Source organism: Thamnophis sirtalis, unplaced genomic scaffold (assembly GCF_051295495.1).
Source record: "Thamnophis sirtalis isolate CommonGarterSnake01/CBP01778 unplaced genomic scaffold, rThaSir2_p1.2 scaffold_1, whole genome shotgun sequence".
Taxonomy (NCBI): domain Eukaryota; kingdom Metazoa; phylum Chordata; class Lepidosauria; order Squamata; family Natricidae; genus Thamnophis; species Thamnophis sirtalis.
This window is the reverse complement of record NW_028261381.1, coordinates 170887096-170903449: the sequence shown is the minus strand read 5'-3', so window position 1 is coordinate 170903449 and position 16354 is coordinate 170887096. Positions and strand designations below refer to the sequence as shown.

General features: G+C 48.4%; 1 protein-coding gene across 1 annotated transcript in view; it reads right to left on the bottom strand.

The window, feature by feature from the left end:
- MIDN (midnolin) overlaps nucleotides 1–16354 on the bottom strand; it is a 45024-nt gene that overhangs the window by 10404 nt on the left and 18266 nt on the right. The window contains 3 exon segments of the mRNA XM_087703289.1: nucleotides 2860–3138; nucleotides 4340–4472; nucleotides 7024–7476. Coding sequence (XP_087559415.1) covers nucleotides 2860–3138; nucleotides 4340–4472; nucleotides 7024–7476 — 865 coding nt within the window.

The following is a 16354-nucleotide window of genomic DNA, read 5'->3' as shown; positions in this document are numbered from 1 at the left end:
AGAACTAATCAACCCCCAGGCCGGGCTTTTGGACTTCAGCCAAGGCCAATCAGATAAAGAGGAGGAAGTCTTGGGCTGATCTTGAAGGAAATGTTAGGTCTGCTTTGATTTCACAGCTCCTTTGTTGCATTTTGGGCTAGAGTGGATTATGGGGTGGAGGCTTTGCACGCCTGCAGGAAGAGCTGACAGTTGGGGTAGGGTTAGGGTAGGGACCGAAGCAAGACACTCTTGACACATATGCCACAACACCCACAAAGCAAACAAGCATAAAAACGCCTATACTTAAAAGCCACAAACAATAATATTTCATCCATCCAAGACAGTATTTCTCAATCTTAGCAACTTGGAGACGTCTGGACTTCAACTCCCAGAATTCCTCAGCCAGCACACTTGAATTCTGGGAGTTGAAGTCCAGACATCTTCAAGTTGCCACGGTGGAGAAACGTTACACAGAGGAACTAGACAAGCCGATCTAGGAGACCAAGATCACGTGGCTTAAATCACAAACGATCCTACCTCACAGGGTTGTATCCTGCCACACCTACTCCTGGCGGGAAGAAAGCTAATTGTATGCTTGAGAAAAAAGACTCGGTTGTTGAGAACCTGCGGAGGCGGATTGCTATTTTCCAGGAATGGGATTGATGCAATACCCATTCGAGGATCCCGAGAATGGGGTCATACCTCTGGAAAAATTAGTCCTAATTCCTCATAGCCCTTATCATTAATTTTTCAAGCTGCAGCTGAAGTATACCCCCATATAATTTGCAATATTCCACTACTGTGCAGTCAGGAATCCTATTGGCTCATTTCAGACAGCCGGGATGACGAACCTATGGCACGCGTGCCGCAAGTGGCACGTAGAGCCATCTCTCCGGGTGCGCGAGCCATCGCCCGTTGCTCTTCCGGGTTCCGGCACGCCAGCCAACTGGTCTCCAAACCGAAAGAGCAGCTACCGAGTGCATATGCGCGCAAGAAATTGAAGAACTAGGTGGTGCACTGGAAACCGGAAGATCATCTTCCCGGAGCCGTCCGCTCTTCCAGTTTCTGGCACACACGCACTCCCGTTTTGTCACGTGGTGCTGAAAAGATTCGCTAACACTGATATAAAGTGCACCTACTGCTTGTTGCCATTCTCACAAATGTTCATGGTGGCTAAGGCAATCAGCCACCTCCTCATGAATGTATCATGGTGATAAGCAATCTATGGTTTACTGCAGTGGTTCCCAAACTTGGCAACTTTAAGACTTGTGGACTTCAACTCCCAGAATTCTCCAGCTGGCTGGAGAATTCTGGGAGTTGAAGTCCACAAGTCTTAAAGTTGCCAAGTTTGGGAACCACTGGTTTACTGAGTTCCCTTCCTCCTTCAGGGCATCCTGCAGCGCTGGTAATAACTGGCACTTCCTGGCGTTTTTTAGATTCCCCCCCCCCCCAAAAAACCCCAACCATAAACTTCTTTGGCAAAGAATTAAAACAGCTCACATCAAGGGGAAAAAAAACCACATTACATCAGGAGTAACACGGGCTTATACAGAGGGAAGCCCTCTTTTTCCGCCTTTCAGACAATTTTTCTGGATGAATAACAACCAATCACTCCAATTCTACTCTGCCTGAGGAATTCAACATACGAATCCAATTAAATCATTCAGAAAAGTTCACTGCAACTTAAGTTTCTTTGGCAGAGTCTATTCTTCCCCGTTGCCCAACATCACGGTGCTGGAAATCCAAACGCAGGACTCCAAACACGACTGGCAACAAACAGATAAAAGTGCCAACTTAAATCAGCCTCTCTTTAAATCAGGATTCCCCAAACTCTTTTTCCCCCCCAACTCTACATGCACCCAAGTTCATCCCCTTCATCGACCCCCAAACAATTTATTACATGAAAACAACTTAACAACAACTACTTTAAAAGTACTACAAATAATAATCCTGCTAATCCTCAACTTATGACCATAATTGGAATACCACAACTCTGGTCAACAAGTGAGACAGACATTAAGTGAGTCACACCCAATTTTACATTTTTTTTTAGTGAATCTGGCTTCCCTGGGGGAAACATTGGCTGGGAAGATTGATCTTAATTATAAGCCACCCAGAGTTACTTTTCAGGGTGAGAGGAATGGCTTAAAATGTAATAAATAAATGGGGAACATATGAGTCGAGGCCACTGCCTGAATTCTGATCAGGGGATGTTGTGACAGTTAAACATGAAGAACAGTCATAAGTCACTTTATTCAGTACTATCGTAACTCTGAACAGTTGCTAAACGAATGGTCGTAAGTCGAGGAATACATATAATACTGTAACAAGAATAATACTGGATATTCCATTGATGCTGCGCTAAACTCCTGAAGAATTAGGACAGTCCCGGGGTGGGTTGCTCCTGGCATTGCTGCCGGTTCAGTGTGTGCAAATATTTTGCATACGCAAAACGTTAAAAAAATTTTTTTTGTGCAATTACAATTGTTCTGCGCATGCACAGAACCGAAAATCAAAATGGCGGCCCCGTAGGAGAACCAGTTCGGGGGCATGGCAGACCTGGGTCTCTGCCGGTTCCAGCGACCCAGGCCACCAAATCACTACCAGTTCAGCCAAACTGGTAGGAACCCACCTCTGGGACAGTCCCAATCCCAAGCCATTATTGACCCTGCCCCCTTTACACATGCCCCTCCCATGAACCAGACCCTCCCCCAAGAATAAGACCCGTCCCCCAAGCCCCACCCACCGGAAGGACTTTCTAGGCTGCTCAGAGACCAGTCTGCAGAAAACAGCTTGTTTCTCCGCTTCTCTGGAGGACTGAGAAAGGTGGGAAAGGGGTACACAAGGAAAAGGACCCCCAAAACAGGTTTGTGAACTCACCGGTGGGCTTGCAGGTGGCTGCTTGGCTCGGGCACTGGACCCCCAAGTGCAAGGGCTGGTTAGCAGCAGCTGCCGTTCTTTCTGAGGTAGTGTGGTTGTTGAGATCCAGGGAAGGGGTAGACAAGGAGCACTGCGTCTGGCACCGCAGCTGCGTCAGCGACTGGGGCATGCCCTGGTAGTGCCGCGTGGCACTCAGGAGGTCATTGAGGATCTGCAGGATGGTGCCGATGTCTCGACGCGGCCGGCCGCTGCTGTCTTGGCAGTTGGGGTGCAAAGTGCCTGCAGGGTGTAGGGAAGGTTATAGCAGTGCTTAAAATCTATTGCGGGAAGCAGTATTGGTTTATAGCTGTGTTTTTCAACCATAGGCACTTGAAGGTGTGTGTGGACTTCAACTCCCAGAATTCTCCAGCCAGCATAGGTCCAGCCAGCGTAGCATAGCTGGCTGGAGAATTCTGGAAGTTGAAGTCCACACACACACACCGCTATATGTTGCAGTGAGACTTTTTCAAAATGTTTAATATCTCTCGCGGCTTTTCCAACAAGCCTGCTAGTCCTGTAGGGGGAAGGATCAGCAAACTTTCTTCTCTTTAAGGAGCCAGATCCTGCCCTTCCTTCACATCTGCAAGCACAGCTGGCAGGCCAAGGAACATGCCAGTCCTTGGGCAAGACCAACCCTCCAGCAAGGAGTCTGCTGATAGGCTGCTCTCACCCATAAGCCCCGCCCCCTTGTGTCCTGGGAATTCAGCTGAGATTTGGGTTTGATATTACACACAGACACACACACACCACACACAGCGACATAAAAACGGGGGGCAGGTTGGATTTGGCCCAGGGGCCGCAGTGTGCTGACCCTCCTTCAAGGCTATTATTCAACTTTTTGTAACAGAAGGCAATACATGCAATTTTTTAAAATTCTTTTTAAAGCCAAGTGCATTCTCTTATGATTCAGACTTTAGCTGCAGGAAAAGTTTTTCTTTAAAAAAAAAAACAGGATGAAAAGATAGTTTTGAAACCCCTAAGGGGCTGTTTGATTACTGACTGCTTTAGGACTAGTGACCATTAGCCATGATGTATTTTTTTTACAAGCTGAACGAGGTCTGCAGCCATCAACAGCGAGTTCCACAGGCTGGGGGAGGTGAAAAGCCAAAAAAAAAAAAAAAAGGCATTTAGCTTAAAATAAGGATAAATCCATCAGATATGTTTGCTGCATTTCCTGGGAGAATATCAACCCAGACAAGTATTGGAAATTTCATTGATATCTTTTATCTAATCCAGTATTTCTCAATCTGGGTGATTGTAAGATAGGTGGACTTCAACTCCCAGAATTCCCCAGCCAGCTTTGCTGGCTGGGGAATTCTGGGAGTTGAAGTCCACCTATCTTAAAATTGGCATGGTTAACACTAATCCAATCAGAGCATGTATTCCCTTCTACCCATATGTCCTCTGATGGGGCAGACAGAGAAATGTAATGCAGACGTACCAGAAAACGTTCCCGAAAAAACCCCAGGGGCGTGGTTAACAAAGCTTTCTATCACGGCGCCGTGTTTCCGGGTCCGAGAGGCCTGAGAAGGGCTGCTGCTGGGCGAACTTTTACTTCTTGAGGTGCAGTCTACCTGCAAAAGCAAAAAAAAAAACAGATGCTAAGCAGGGACAAGGATGGACGGGAGGACTCGTGAGACCCCAACCCTTTTGTTGAGCCAAGGTGGCGCAGTGGTTAAATGCAGCACTGCAGGCTACTGCTAGATCAGCAGGTCAGCGGTTCAAATCTCACCGGCTCAGGGTTGACTCAGCCTTCCATCCTTCCGAGGTGGGTAAAATGAGGACCCAGATTGTTGGGGGCAATATGCTGACTCTCTGTAAACCGCTTAGAGAGGCCTGAAAGGCCTATGAAGCGGTATATAAGTCTACTGCTATTGCTATTGCTATTGCTATTGCTATTGCTTTTTCAGACAAGGTGCCATAATCCCCAAAAGCCAATCTTCCTGCTCTCTCCTATCCCTGGGAAAACCAGAAACCTTGCAAAGGTCATCTTTAAGGACAGCATCTTCACGAGGCTCCCCTCCTCTGAGTCCTCTGGAGAGGAACCTAATGTTGCTCTTCCTTGCCGGAAAGTCATTTCTAGAAACAAAGGTTACTCTTTGTTTTTTCCTCCTCCCTCCGGATCGATTTTCCTTTGTAAGTGAAAGGTTTCAGTCCTCAAACTCCCGTGGAAAAGGACCAAGTAGCAGAGTTGTTGGATAAGAAATGGGCGGCAAATGAATTTTATATAAACAGCAATAGTACTTATATACCGCTTTACAGTGCTTTACGGCCCTCTCTAAGCGGTTTACAGAGTCAGCCTATTGCCTCCAACAATCTGGGTCCTCATTTTAGGATGGCACGGCCGAGTTAACCTTGAGCCTGGTGGGATTTGAACCGTCAAATTGCAGGCAGCCGGCAGTAGTAGCCTGCAGTACTGCACTCTAACCACCGCACCACCGTGGCTCATAAATAAATAAATTATGGGGAAGGCTCTTTTCTACAAACTTACAAGGTTTGGAGAATGGCAATCATCAACGTGGCCATCCCCAACCCAATCGAATATGGTGGTGCCTTCCTGACAGATTGGGACTGCATTTCCCAGAATTCTGAGGCAGCCTTCTAAAATGGCTGCCAGGCTGAGGAATTCTGGGAATGGTGGAGCTGCCGTTCTAACACGCCGGGTTTGAAAAGGCAGACTTAACCAAGCATACAGTTATATAGACCAGTGTTTCTCAACCTTGGCAACTTGAAGATGTCCGGACTTCAACTCCCAGAATTCCCCAGCCAGCATTCGCTGGCTGGGGAATTCTGGGAGTTGAAGTCCGGACATCTTCAAGTTGCCAAGGTTGAGAAACACTGATATAGACCACACAATTGACAAAGAGCAATGCCCAGCTATGCATCTCCCTGGATCAATAGCAGGGAGATTATAAAAAAAATACTATGTGTATTCAAGAACCTGGATTAGAAAGTGATTTCTGAACCAGATAATATTTGTAGGAATAACCCATATAAAAAGCCAAGATGCCTAGGCTTACAGTGGGGCTACAGTGCAGGAAGTGAGGGGAGCTTGCTGCCCAAAATCACTTGGTAATGAGATGGGCAGCATATACATATTTTAAAAATAGTAATAATAAAGCTGCTCCAACTTTCTCATGAGATAAAAAGCTAAGAAACACAGGAAGATTCTCCCTGATTCTGGCCCCAGTTCCTTCTCTGCTCTGCCCTACAGCCACTAATGATAAAAAAAAACCACTGAGCCTTTTTAAAAATCCAGAAGGCAATGCCTCTCAATTGTCCATAGCAGAAATCTCCCAATGCATGTACATATTATTTTCTTGATTCCCGGGAGGGTGGAAGGAGACTTAATGACCAATTCTAAACCTTGTGATCTGTTTTATTTATTATTTTTTAGAAATAATTCAAGGTGCCAAACATGTCCAACCTACTTCCTCTTCCTATTTTCCTCGCAACAACCACTTTTTAAGTGGGCTGGGCTGAGAGTCAACCAGCTGGCTTTCATGACTAAGATGGGACTAGAACTCACAGTTCACCTGGTGATTGGCCCGAAGTCACCCAGACAGTTTTGAGGCCTAAGGTTCGACTAGTATTCTCTGTCTCCTGGTGACCGGCCCAAAGTTACCCATTTGACTTTTCATGCCTAAGGCTGAACTAGAACTCTCTGTCTCCTGGTGATGACCCCAAAATTACCCAGAGTTTTGAGGCCTAAGGTCAGACTAGAACTCGCTGTCTCCTTATACTAGCCCAAAGTCACCTATTTGACTTTTCATGCTGAAGGCTGAACTGGAACTCTCCGTCGCCTGGTGATGAGCCCAAAGTCACCCAGTGTTTTGAGGTCAGACTAGAACTCGCTGTCTCCTGGTGACTGGCCCAAAGTCACCCAGAGAGTTTTGAGGCCTAAGGTCAAACTAGAACTCGCTGTCTCCTGGTGACTGGCCCAAAGTCACCTATTTCACTTTCATGCTTAAGGCTGAACTAGAACTCTTTTGCCTGGGTTCTAGTCTGGTGCCTTAAAAGCTCCCAGGGGTCAGGACTCCACACCCCAAAGTCCGGCTTCAGTCTTTTCTGCTCATGCCCCACCCTCGTTGGTTTCAACACCCAGCAAAGCACTCCAGGACTGACCTCTGAACACGAAGACACGACGCTGCCACTCCCGCCTCCGTTGACCGTCTGTGCGCTGGTCCCATGGGAGTGGAACATCCCTGCCGTGACGGGGGTCGGGTTAGCGGTGGTACAGTAGAGAGGCATAGTCTGCATTGGCGACGGAGAAGCAGCAGGACTGGGCACGGGGCTTGGCGGGCAAGCGGGCGCCGTAGGGAGCCGGGCAAAAGTAGGGGAGGAGGCGGGAGTGCTCCCAGGCAGGGTGCGGCAACTGGAGGCAGCTGGTCCGGCCGCCGGCGCCGGCGCGGGGGCTGTGGCGCCTCCAGCTTGTTCTCCGCGGCCGGCAATCACGTGGCGGTGCTGGAGCTGCCCGCTGTTTTGCTGAGCTGCCAGCTGCAGCTGGACAAACATCATGTGATCGCCCACCCGCAGGGCAAGGGTCAGGGGGGACCTCCCGGACAGGAAGTCGTTTACCTGGAAAAGAGAACAGCAGGTGGAGTGGTTAGATCAGGTGGCTGATTTTTAAGCCGGGAGTTTCAACAGGGCACAAAGCTATTTCCGGAACCCCACCAAGACAAGTGGTAGATGGAAATTAGTGCTACTCGGTGCAGGATTAGATCAAATTAAATTAATAAATAAACCTTAAGTTACTGCAGTTACAACACTACACTTGCAAATGCTATAGAAGCAGTCCTTGATTTATGACTGTCCACTCAGTGATATTTAGAAATCACCGCTGATCTGAAAAAAAGGAATTTACTACTCAAAGTTTTAGACCAGTGTTTCTCAACCTTGGCAACTTGAAGATGTCTGGACTTCAACTCCCAGAATTCCCCAGCCAGCGAGTTGAAGTCCGGACATCTTCAAGTTGCCAAGGTTGAGAAACACTGTTTTAGACGGTCAGACTCCATCCACGACCAAAGTTTGGGCACTCAACAGAGCCACATTTATACCCATTTGCAATGCCCAGTGGTAATGTGACTGTTTTAGAATGTTCTTTCCAAAAACCCGACACTGAACTTTCACGGTTCAACAAAACTTCACTCATAGTGAACCACAGGTTCACTTAACGACGGTGGCCATTTGCTTTATGACTGCAGCATTTGCTTCACTGCCACAAAAAAAAAATTGTAAATCAAGTTGGTCACAGGACTGACCCGGTTTTATGACTGTCGCGACCTACAACTGTAATGGGAAGGCTCCAATGTGGTCGTATGTCAAGGACTACCTGGACCTGAAAACATGTTTTAAGATTTCTTGGTCCTTTCTTAAGGAGACAGGGGGCTTCAGCACTCTAGTGGGTCTGTGGGAACGCTTCCTTGTTTGCTATGAAAAGCAAATGTACCCATGTATTAATTAATATGATTTATTATTTCAGATTGCCTTTGGTTGCACTGCTGACATAACAATCAAACTAAGAGACGCATCGCCCAGATCTTAAAGCTGCTGTGTTGTGTCCAGACTTGCCTTGATGCAGTGAGATTGGTGACAAACGACTTTAATAAATAAAATAAATAAAATAAAGTGTTCAAGAAAATACAAACCCCCTGCTCAAAATTGTCTTCCTAGACCAGGGAATTAAAGTCCCTTTATGATTGGCGGACTTCAACTCCCAGTATTCTACATGCACCCCTACATGCACCCAGCAAATGGCTAGTTAGAATAGAATAGAATAGAATAGCAGAGTTGGAAGGCACCTTGGAGGTCTTCTAGTCCAACCCCCTGCTTAGGCAGGAAACCTTACACCTCTTCAGACAAATGGCTATCCAACATCTTCTTAAAGACTTCCAGTGTTGGGGCATTCACAACTTCAGGAGGCAACTTCTGTTCCACTGATTAATTATTCTCACTGTCGGGAAATTTCTCCTTTAGATCTAGGTTGCTTCCCTCCTTGATTAGTTTCCACCCATTGCTTCTTGTTCTACCCTCAGGTGCTTTGGAGGAAAGCTTGACTCCCTCTTCTCTGTGGCAGAGGCCCCTGGAAGACAGCTATCATGTCCACCCCTGGTCCTTCTTTTCATTAAACTAGACATCCCCAGTCCCTGCAATGTTTTAGCCTCCAGTCCCCTAATGGGAGATCTCATGGAGGACGCCACATCCTTCAGCAGCACCGAAACACCCAAGAGATGGAGGGACAGCAAAGGACGCACGACAAGCAAGGACACAAGAGATGGAGGACCGCAGATGATGCACAGAGCCCTCAGAAAGGTGCCAGATGGCAACCCCCGGCTTCCGAAAACAAAGCACACGCACACCGAGAAAAGGACCTGTCTCGCCTCCTCCTCGTTGACAGCAAATCACCCTTCTGCACAACTCCTTGCTTCCTGTCAATGCGCGGATCAGCAACCAACCCCCCCCCCCATCTCCTCTTCCTTCGCCTCTGCAAAAACGTCAGCAAAAGGAGAAAAGGGGGGGGGAGGGAGGGAGGAAAGGAGGCCGGCTGGATTACGCGTTATCCATGCCTCCAGCTCAAAAACACCCAAGTTTATTATTGCAAAACCTTCTCCCACTTCTGCCTCCCTTCTTCACCCTCCCTTGCCCTCCCCTGGTGCCTCACTGCAAAGACGGAAGCACGGATGGGAGGGAGGTTTCTGAGAAACCCGTGGGAACGGCAATTCGAGGAAAGGTGGCGGCCTGAGAAGCGGCCGTCCGTGCACAACAGATCATCTACGGGAGGAAGAGGTGGGTGGGGAGGGGAGTTTCGGACACCAGGTAGGAAAAAAAGAAATTGGGGGTGGGGGGAAGCAACCAAAATGACTGAGTAGGACTTTTGAAGAAAAGAAACTCTTTTTAAATATACAAAACAAGAGTGGGAGGGAGAGCTAGAGAAAAACCTAAGACCTATTCTCCCCAAGAGGGCATTCGAGCATGTGCAGAGGGCACCCCTGCCAGCAAAAGAAAGGGTGCTTGTGTAATTCACACCTCTGCTCCTTCCTTTCGGTGTTATTATCACAAGCCGAAAGGTGCATCCTTTTTGAGATCAGAGGACTCAAAGCACCGCTTAATTTCTGGGTAAGCAATAATCCTTCTTTAAACAGACCGGCTTCTTCCATTACTCCCCCGGCTTTAAAATCCAGCAAGGTTAATCACAAAGGATTGCAGAACTCAGTAAGGTCTTTGGAGATACTTAACCGGGAGTGGAGCCTTCATTTACAGGGGCATTCTACCCCCAAAACTCTAAGCAAACGCTTCAAGGAAAATATTTTTTCAAATGGCATCAAAATGGATGGAGGCCTCTGGAAGTCAAATGAAGCCTGGATCAATCACAACCAGCATCAAGAATTTAGGTTTCCTTGTGGATCTAAAAGGCATTAATGGAATAGAACAGTGAACCCTAAACGCAAACTCCATAGGGTGTAGAATTGCGATGGGAAAAAAAATCTTCTCCCACTTTGTCCCTGCAGGAGTGCCAGTCTACAATGGCCATTGCCCTTGGCCAGCCAGCACAATTGATGGGGAAGAAAGCTAGGGCAAATCTAGATAGCATACTAAAAAGCAGAGACATCCCCCTGCCAACAAAAGTGCGTCTTAGTCAAGGCTCTGGTTTTTCCAGTTTCAATGGATGGCTGTGAAGGTTGGACCATAAGGAAGGCTGAGCACCAAAGAATGGAGGCCTTTGAACTCTGGTGCTGGAGAAGACTCCTGCACTGAGTCCCTTGGACTGCAAGTCCATCTAACCGGTCAGTCCTGGAGGAGATCAACCCTGACTGCTCTTTAGAAGGCCAGATCCTGAAGAGGAAACTCAAGTACTTTGGCCACCTAATGAGAAGGAAGGACTCCCTGGAGAAGAGCCTCATACTGGGAACAATGGAGGGCAAAAGAAGAAGAAGGGGACGACAGAGAAGGAGGTGGCTGGATGGAGTCACCAAAGCAGTTGGCGTGAGCTTAAATGGACTCCAGAGGATGGTAGAGGACAGGAAGGCCTGGAGGAACATTGTCCATGGGGTCACGATGTGTCAGACACAACTTTGCAACTAACACCACCACCACCACAGTTGATGGAGATAATAATCCAGTACAACTTGGGGGGGGGGGGCGCACCAGTTTGGGGAAAGCAATTACTATCCTGTGCTCACAAGGGGAAGATGGGCCCAAAGCAGCCTTTGCTACCAATAAATGGGACCACCAGATTAAAGTGTCAAGGAACAAAGCCCCCCCCTTCAAAAAAGTGGGTTGCAGACAGAATGCAGCCCTCGGAGGCAGAAACTGGGGATACAGATAACAGATTAACAGAGCTGGAAGGGACCTTATAGGTCATCTAGTCCAACCCGCCCGCTCAAGCAGGAGACCTTTCACCATTTCTGCCAAATGGCAGTCCAGTCTCTTCTTGAAAGTCTCAAGTGATGAAGCTCCCACAATTTCCAAAGGCAACTTCTGTTCCATGGGTTGATTGTTCTCACTGTCAGAAAGTTCCTCCTTGTTTCTAGGTTGAATCATCTCCTTGGTCAGTTTCCATCCATTATTCCTCCTCTGGCCGTCAGGTGCTTTGAAGAATAGCTTGACCCCCTCCTCTCTGTGGCAGCCCCTCAAATATTGGAAGACTGCTATCCTGTCTCCCCTGGTCCTTCTCTTCACTGGACTAGCCATGCCCAGTTCCCGCAACCGTTCATCGTTTTAGTCTCCAGTCCCCTAATCATCCTGGTTGCTCTTCTCTGCACTTTTTCTAGAGTCTCAACATCTTTTTTATAGTGTGGTGACCAAACCTGGATGCTCTGGGCCAGCCAGGAGATTCCTGGGCCTTAAAAGCTCAGGTCTCCAACACTGGTTACCCCAAAACGTGGGAGCATCGGTTAAAACCTTTTATTTATTTTTTTAAAAAACTCTCTGCAGCCCAGTTCTTCCGTCTCCGATCGCCCAGCCTTTCTTTATGCTACCAGTCACGAAATTCCAGATCGGTCACAAAAGGCTCCCTTACCAGCAGGCGGCCTTCCCTGCAGTCACGACATCCGCACTCAGCTCCCAGTGCGGACGCAAGGCACACGACCCCACTGGCAGCACCTTAAAAACCGCTGGGCACTCCCCCCACCCCAAGGCAGTGCCTACCGCAAGTGGGTTAAAATGCAAAAGGGGAGGGAGAAAAAGAGAAGGGAGGGGAAGGGGGGGGAAAGCTCCTTTAAGGAGAACAAGAGCACCAGCTGCACAGACACCCCTCCCCACTAACCTCCCTCTTCATACATGTATGCATGTCGTTTTGATGTGCTTCGGCCCTCTCCCTCCCTGGAATTCCCTCTTCTGGGTGTCTGAATGCAAATCATTCCTTTGTTCTCCCCGGAACATCCAGCACAGATGGTAATTACCATATGCAAAAAAGAAAAAAAAAACCCCAGCCAGAAAGGTTTGATTGACTGGGGGTCCTTGGCTGGGGAGCCCCCCCCCTTCCCCAGATCTGCTCTCGGCGCTTCTTTGTCTTCTCGGTTGCCAAACAACACAGCTCTTTTAATTCCCCCCCCCCCCAGTCTGCCTCCTTTTTATAGCCTCTTTCCGATCTACTGCAGCGGCCCGCCTTGCAGGGAGGGCTTGCCGAGGGGGACAGCCCCTCCCTCGACAGCCGCCCCACACAAAGAGGGGGACACACAAAGCCGGGTGGAGAGGAGACAGTTCCTCAACCTTAAGGCAGTATTTCTCAACCTTGGAGACTTGAAATCCTGCGGACTTCAACTCCCAGAATCCCCCAGCCAGCTGTGCTGGCTGGGGGATTCTGGGAGTTGAAGTCCACAGGATTTCAAGTCTCCAAGGTTGAGGAACACTGCTTTAAAGGGGTCTCGATTTCCAACTCCCAGAATTGCTATGGGGGAGGGGAGGATTCTGGGAGTTGAAGTCCTCCAGACCTCTTCAAAAGTTGCCAAGGTTAAAAAACACCGGCTCAAGATCCACCCCAATCTGCTTTCTTCTAAGCCAAAGGAGATTTAGAGCTGGGCCTCCAACCCAGAAGGGATCACAGAAATCTCTCTGGAACAATATGCCCAAGAATTGATCCTCACAATCCCCCCCCCCCCGCTCCTCTCTCTCCATCCCCAGCACGGGAACTAAATCCACGGGCTCTTGAGATCTAGCCTCCTGCTTCTGGTTTTGGGATGAGAGCTGGCCATCTTAAGACATCTTAAGTTTGCCCCCCCCCACTCCCCTTCCTTGCTGAGGATCAGGCTGGCACCTTTCCCTCAGACAGTGCCCAGAGGGGGGCCCGTTTCCCTCCTTCCCATCCCTTCTGCTCTTCCTCCAGATCCCTTTGACGTCAAGAGAGCAATCTTCGGTTAGCGGAGATCTCCCCCCCCCCGCACCCTGGACACCTCCCTCCCCCCTTTTGTAGATGAGTCACTCAGCCTCAGCGTCATCCCCCCCCCTCCCCTTCTCCGGAAAAAGTGGAAACACTCCGTGACCAGGCCCTGGCGTGCCACAGGATTCTTGGCAGCGCCAACATGTCCTTTCCTAAGCTGCTTGCTGCCCCCCCCCCCCCCAGGATATGGGGTGGGTGAGCAGGGAATAGAAATGTTGCCCCCTTCCAACACCCACGATTTGCACACCAAAACCTGGAGGTCACAAAATGGGAGCCTCTCTGTGCAGGGAAATCAATAAGCCACCCTGGTTTGATTCAGGCAGCCCCTTTAAGGGGGGACCTCCAAAGGTATCTAGACTATCCTCTTGCTCCGTAGTGCAGTCTACTAAAACACTATGGATCCCCCAGGCTATCCAGCTTGGGATTCGAACACCTCCAGCAAGGGGGATACATGCCACATATCAAGAGACCAACTCTCTCCTAGTGATTGACAGCTCTTAGCTTCAAACAAATCCATCCTAATCTCAAGCGTGACTTTCATTCCCTCTGTAGGTGTCATTCCCGATTTTCATGCAGAACGGGTGGGGTAGAAGATCTTTAAAAAGCCCATCCGAGAAGGATTTTTTTTTAGGCTGCAAAAGCAGAGTTTCAGAAGAGAAAGAAAAAAAGAAAAAAAAAGCACAAATGATAATTCACCGAACTGGAAAATGCCCCTGAGGTCATCCAGTCTGACCCCCCTGCCCAAAGGTGAATGAATGTCAAAGAACAACTCTTCAGCAAAGGAAAGAAAAACTCCCTTCAGAGACAGGCCATACATACCATATCAAAAACACCGGGAAGTCTTTACTAATGTAAAATATATATATATATTTCCCCATTGATCAGACTCCTGCCCTCTAACCCAAAACAAATCAGTCTTGTTCCTCTTTAGGTGTGACAAACTCTTTAAAAGTTTGTCCTATTTTGGATACACATATTTATAGCCCTTTCATGCTTTCCTCCCTTCCACCATCCTTGCCAACATATAGCTAGTCCTCAAACTTAGGATCATCTGTTCAACAACCATTCGAAATTATGACGGAACTGGGGGGGGAAATGTGATTTATCATCACACCATCGCAATGTCCCCAACAGTCGCACCATCAAAACCTGGGAGGTCGGCAACAGGCATGGATTCACAATGCTTGCAGTGTTACCACTGCAATCACCACCTTCCCAGCTGGCTTCCAACAAGCAAAGCCAATAAGGAAGCTGGATTCTCCCTTAACAGACAGCTGGGGAATTCTGGGATTTGAAGCCCAGGACATCCATAAAGTTCCCTGAGAGTGAGAAACACTGCTCCAAAGGGACGGGAGCTAGTAAAAGAGGAAGAAAATCCGGAGCGAAGGTTCATTTGACTCAGAAAGCAAAGTCCAGCTTCCAAAAGAGAGAGAGATAACTCAGATTAGACTCCAGTTTTTTTTTTTCCCCCCTGGTGGCATTCAACCACGCCTGGCCTAACTTAACCCTGGCTTCTATCCCAGCTGTGGGTGGTGGCATTGTAAACACAGAGTGAGCTGGGCCTGATAAATCTCCTTGCCAGCAACGCCGCCGACCTCATTTCATAACCAGGAATGCCCTCTGGGTGTCAGATGATAACCCCCCCCCCATGTCCCAGCATCCACAGCCAGAAGAAACAATGGGATTTGTAACACAACCAGGAACATCAGGCAGGCTACGGGTCGCTTCTTAGTTGAATAGATGGGGGGCAAAAGTAGTAAGCCCTTCCTGCTTTCCTTCTTATCCCTCCCTTGGTGGGGCTGAGGAATTCTGGGAGTTGAAGTCCACAAGTCTTAAAAGGTGCCAAGTTTGGGGAGGGGGGGAATTTTTTTTTTTTACTAGAGCCCCTGCTCGGCCTTCCTCAATTTGAAGCAATCAGAGGGCCGAGGGAACCCCCACACCCCGAAAGCATCAGGGGGCACATGTGGCAGGTAGTAGGACAGCACTCCCCAGCATCATTCAGCCCCCCCCCAATTAATAATTAAGAGCAAGAAGTATCCAAATTTACCAAATATGGGCTTCCTAATACTGGGTCTTCATAATACTACTGGGGATGGGTTTAATTCATATTTTTGAAAGATTGATCCACAAACATGTCTTGTTGGCCAGTGAGGCTAGGAATAAGAAACATCCCGGCAACTTTTAGTTTTTTGTGTGCTTTCTCCCACCCCCCCCACCGCCCACCCCCGGTCCAATTTCTTGAGAAATAAGCCATGCCAAAAGTATTTTCCAAAGCCCAGAACTGTTACAGATTAATCCACAGACCACGGTGCACCCTTCGTCTTCTTCTTTCCCTCCTCATCGCTTCTTCCTTTCATCTCCTGCCTTATAATATCAGAATGGTAACTTTAAAAAAAACTTCCTGCTTTATAATATTATTGTGGGCCATCGATTCACAGAGGCTTGGAAGGGACCTCGGAGGTCTTCTAGTCCAACCAAAGACCCTATCAAACCCCACTGCCTGCATTGCTCCTTCCTCTCTTCCAAGAAAGACTACCTTAGTCTCACGGAGAATTCTCACCCCTGAAAATATGCCAACCTGTCTGGGCGGAAGAGGAAGGAATGTGCAGATAACAAAGGCAATTTAATGAGAGCCAGAGCTGTAGACAAACAGAAGGCCAGCTAGCAAGTCACCCTTCACCGCTCTTTAGTATCCTTCCTGCCCGCAATCCTCTATCTATTTCCTCCAAAGGTCTCCCTATTCCATCCAATCCTTCCTCTTTTGCATTTTAAATACAGTAGACTTTGACAGACTTCCGTACCCCTCCTTCCACCCTCCTCCTCCTCCTCCTCCTCCTCCTCCAGGGAACTCTGCAATCCCTTAACCTCTTCTTGCAACTCGGTTTTCTAAAATTGCAAAAGAACAGGAAGGGATGTCACGTCGGGTTAAAAAACAAACGAGAAGAGTCCCATGCAACAAGGGAAGGGACTGGATTGAGCGGAGAAGAAGTTGGAAGGGAAGAAACCTTTTTGGGTGTGTTTGCAAGGTGAGGGAGGGGGAAGGCTGGGGGCAGCAGAAGTGAAGGATGCGAAACCCTT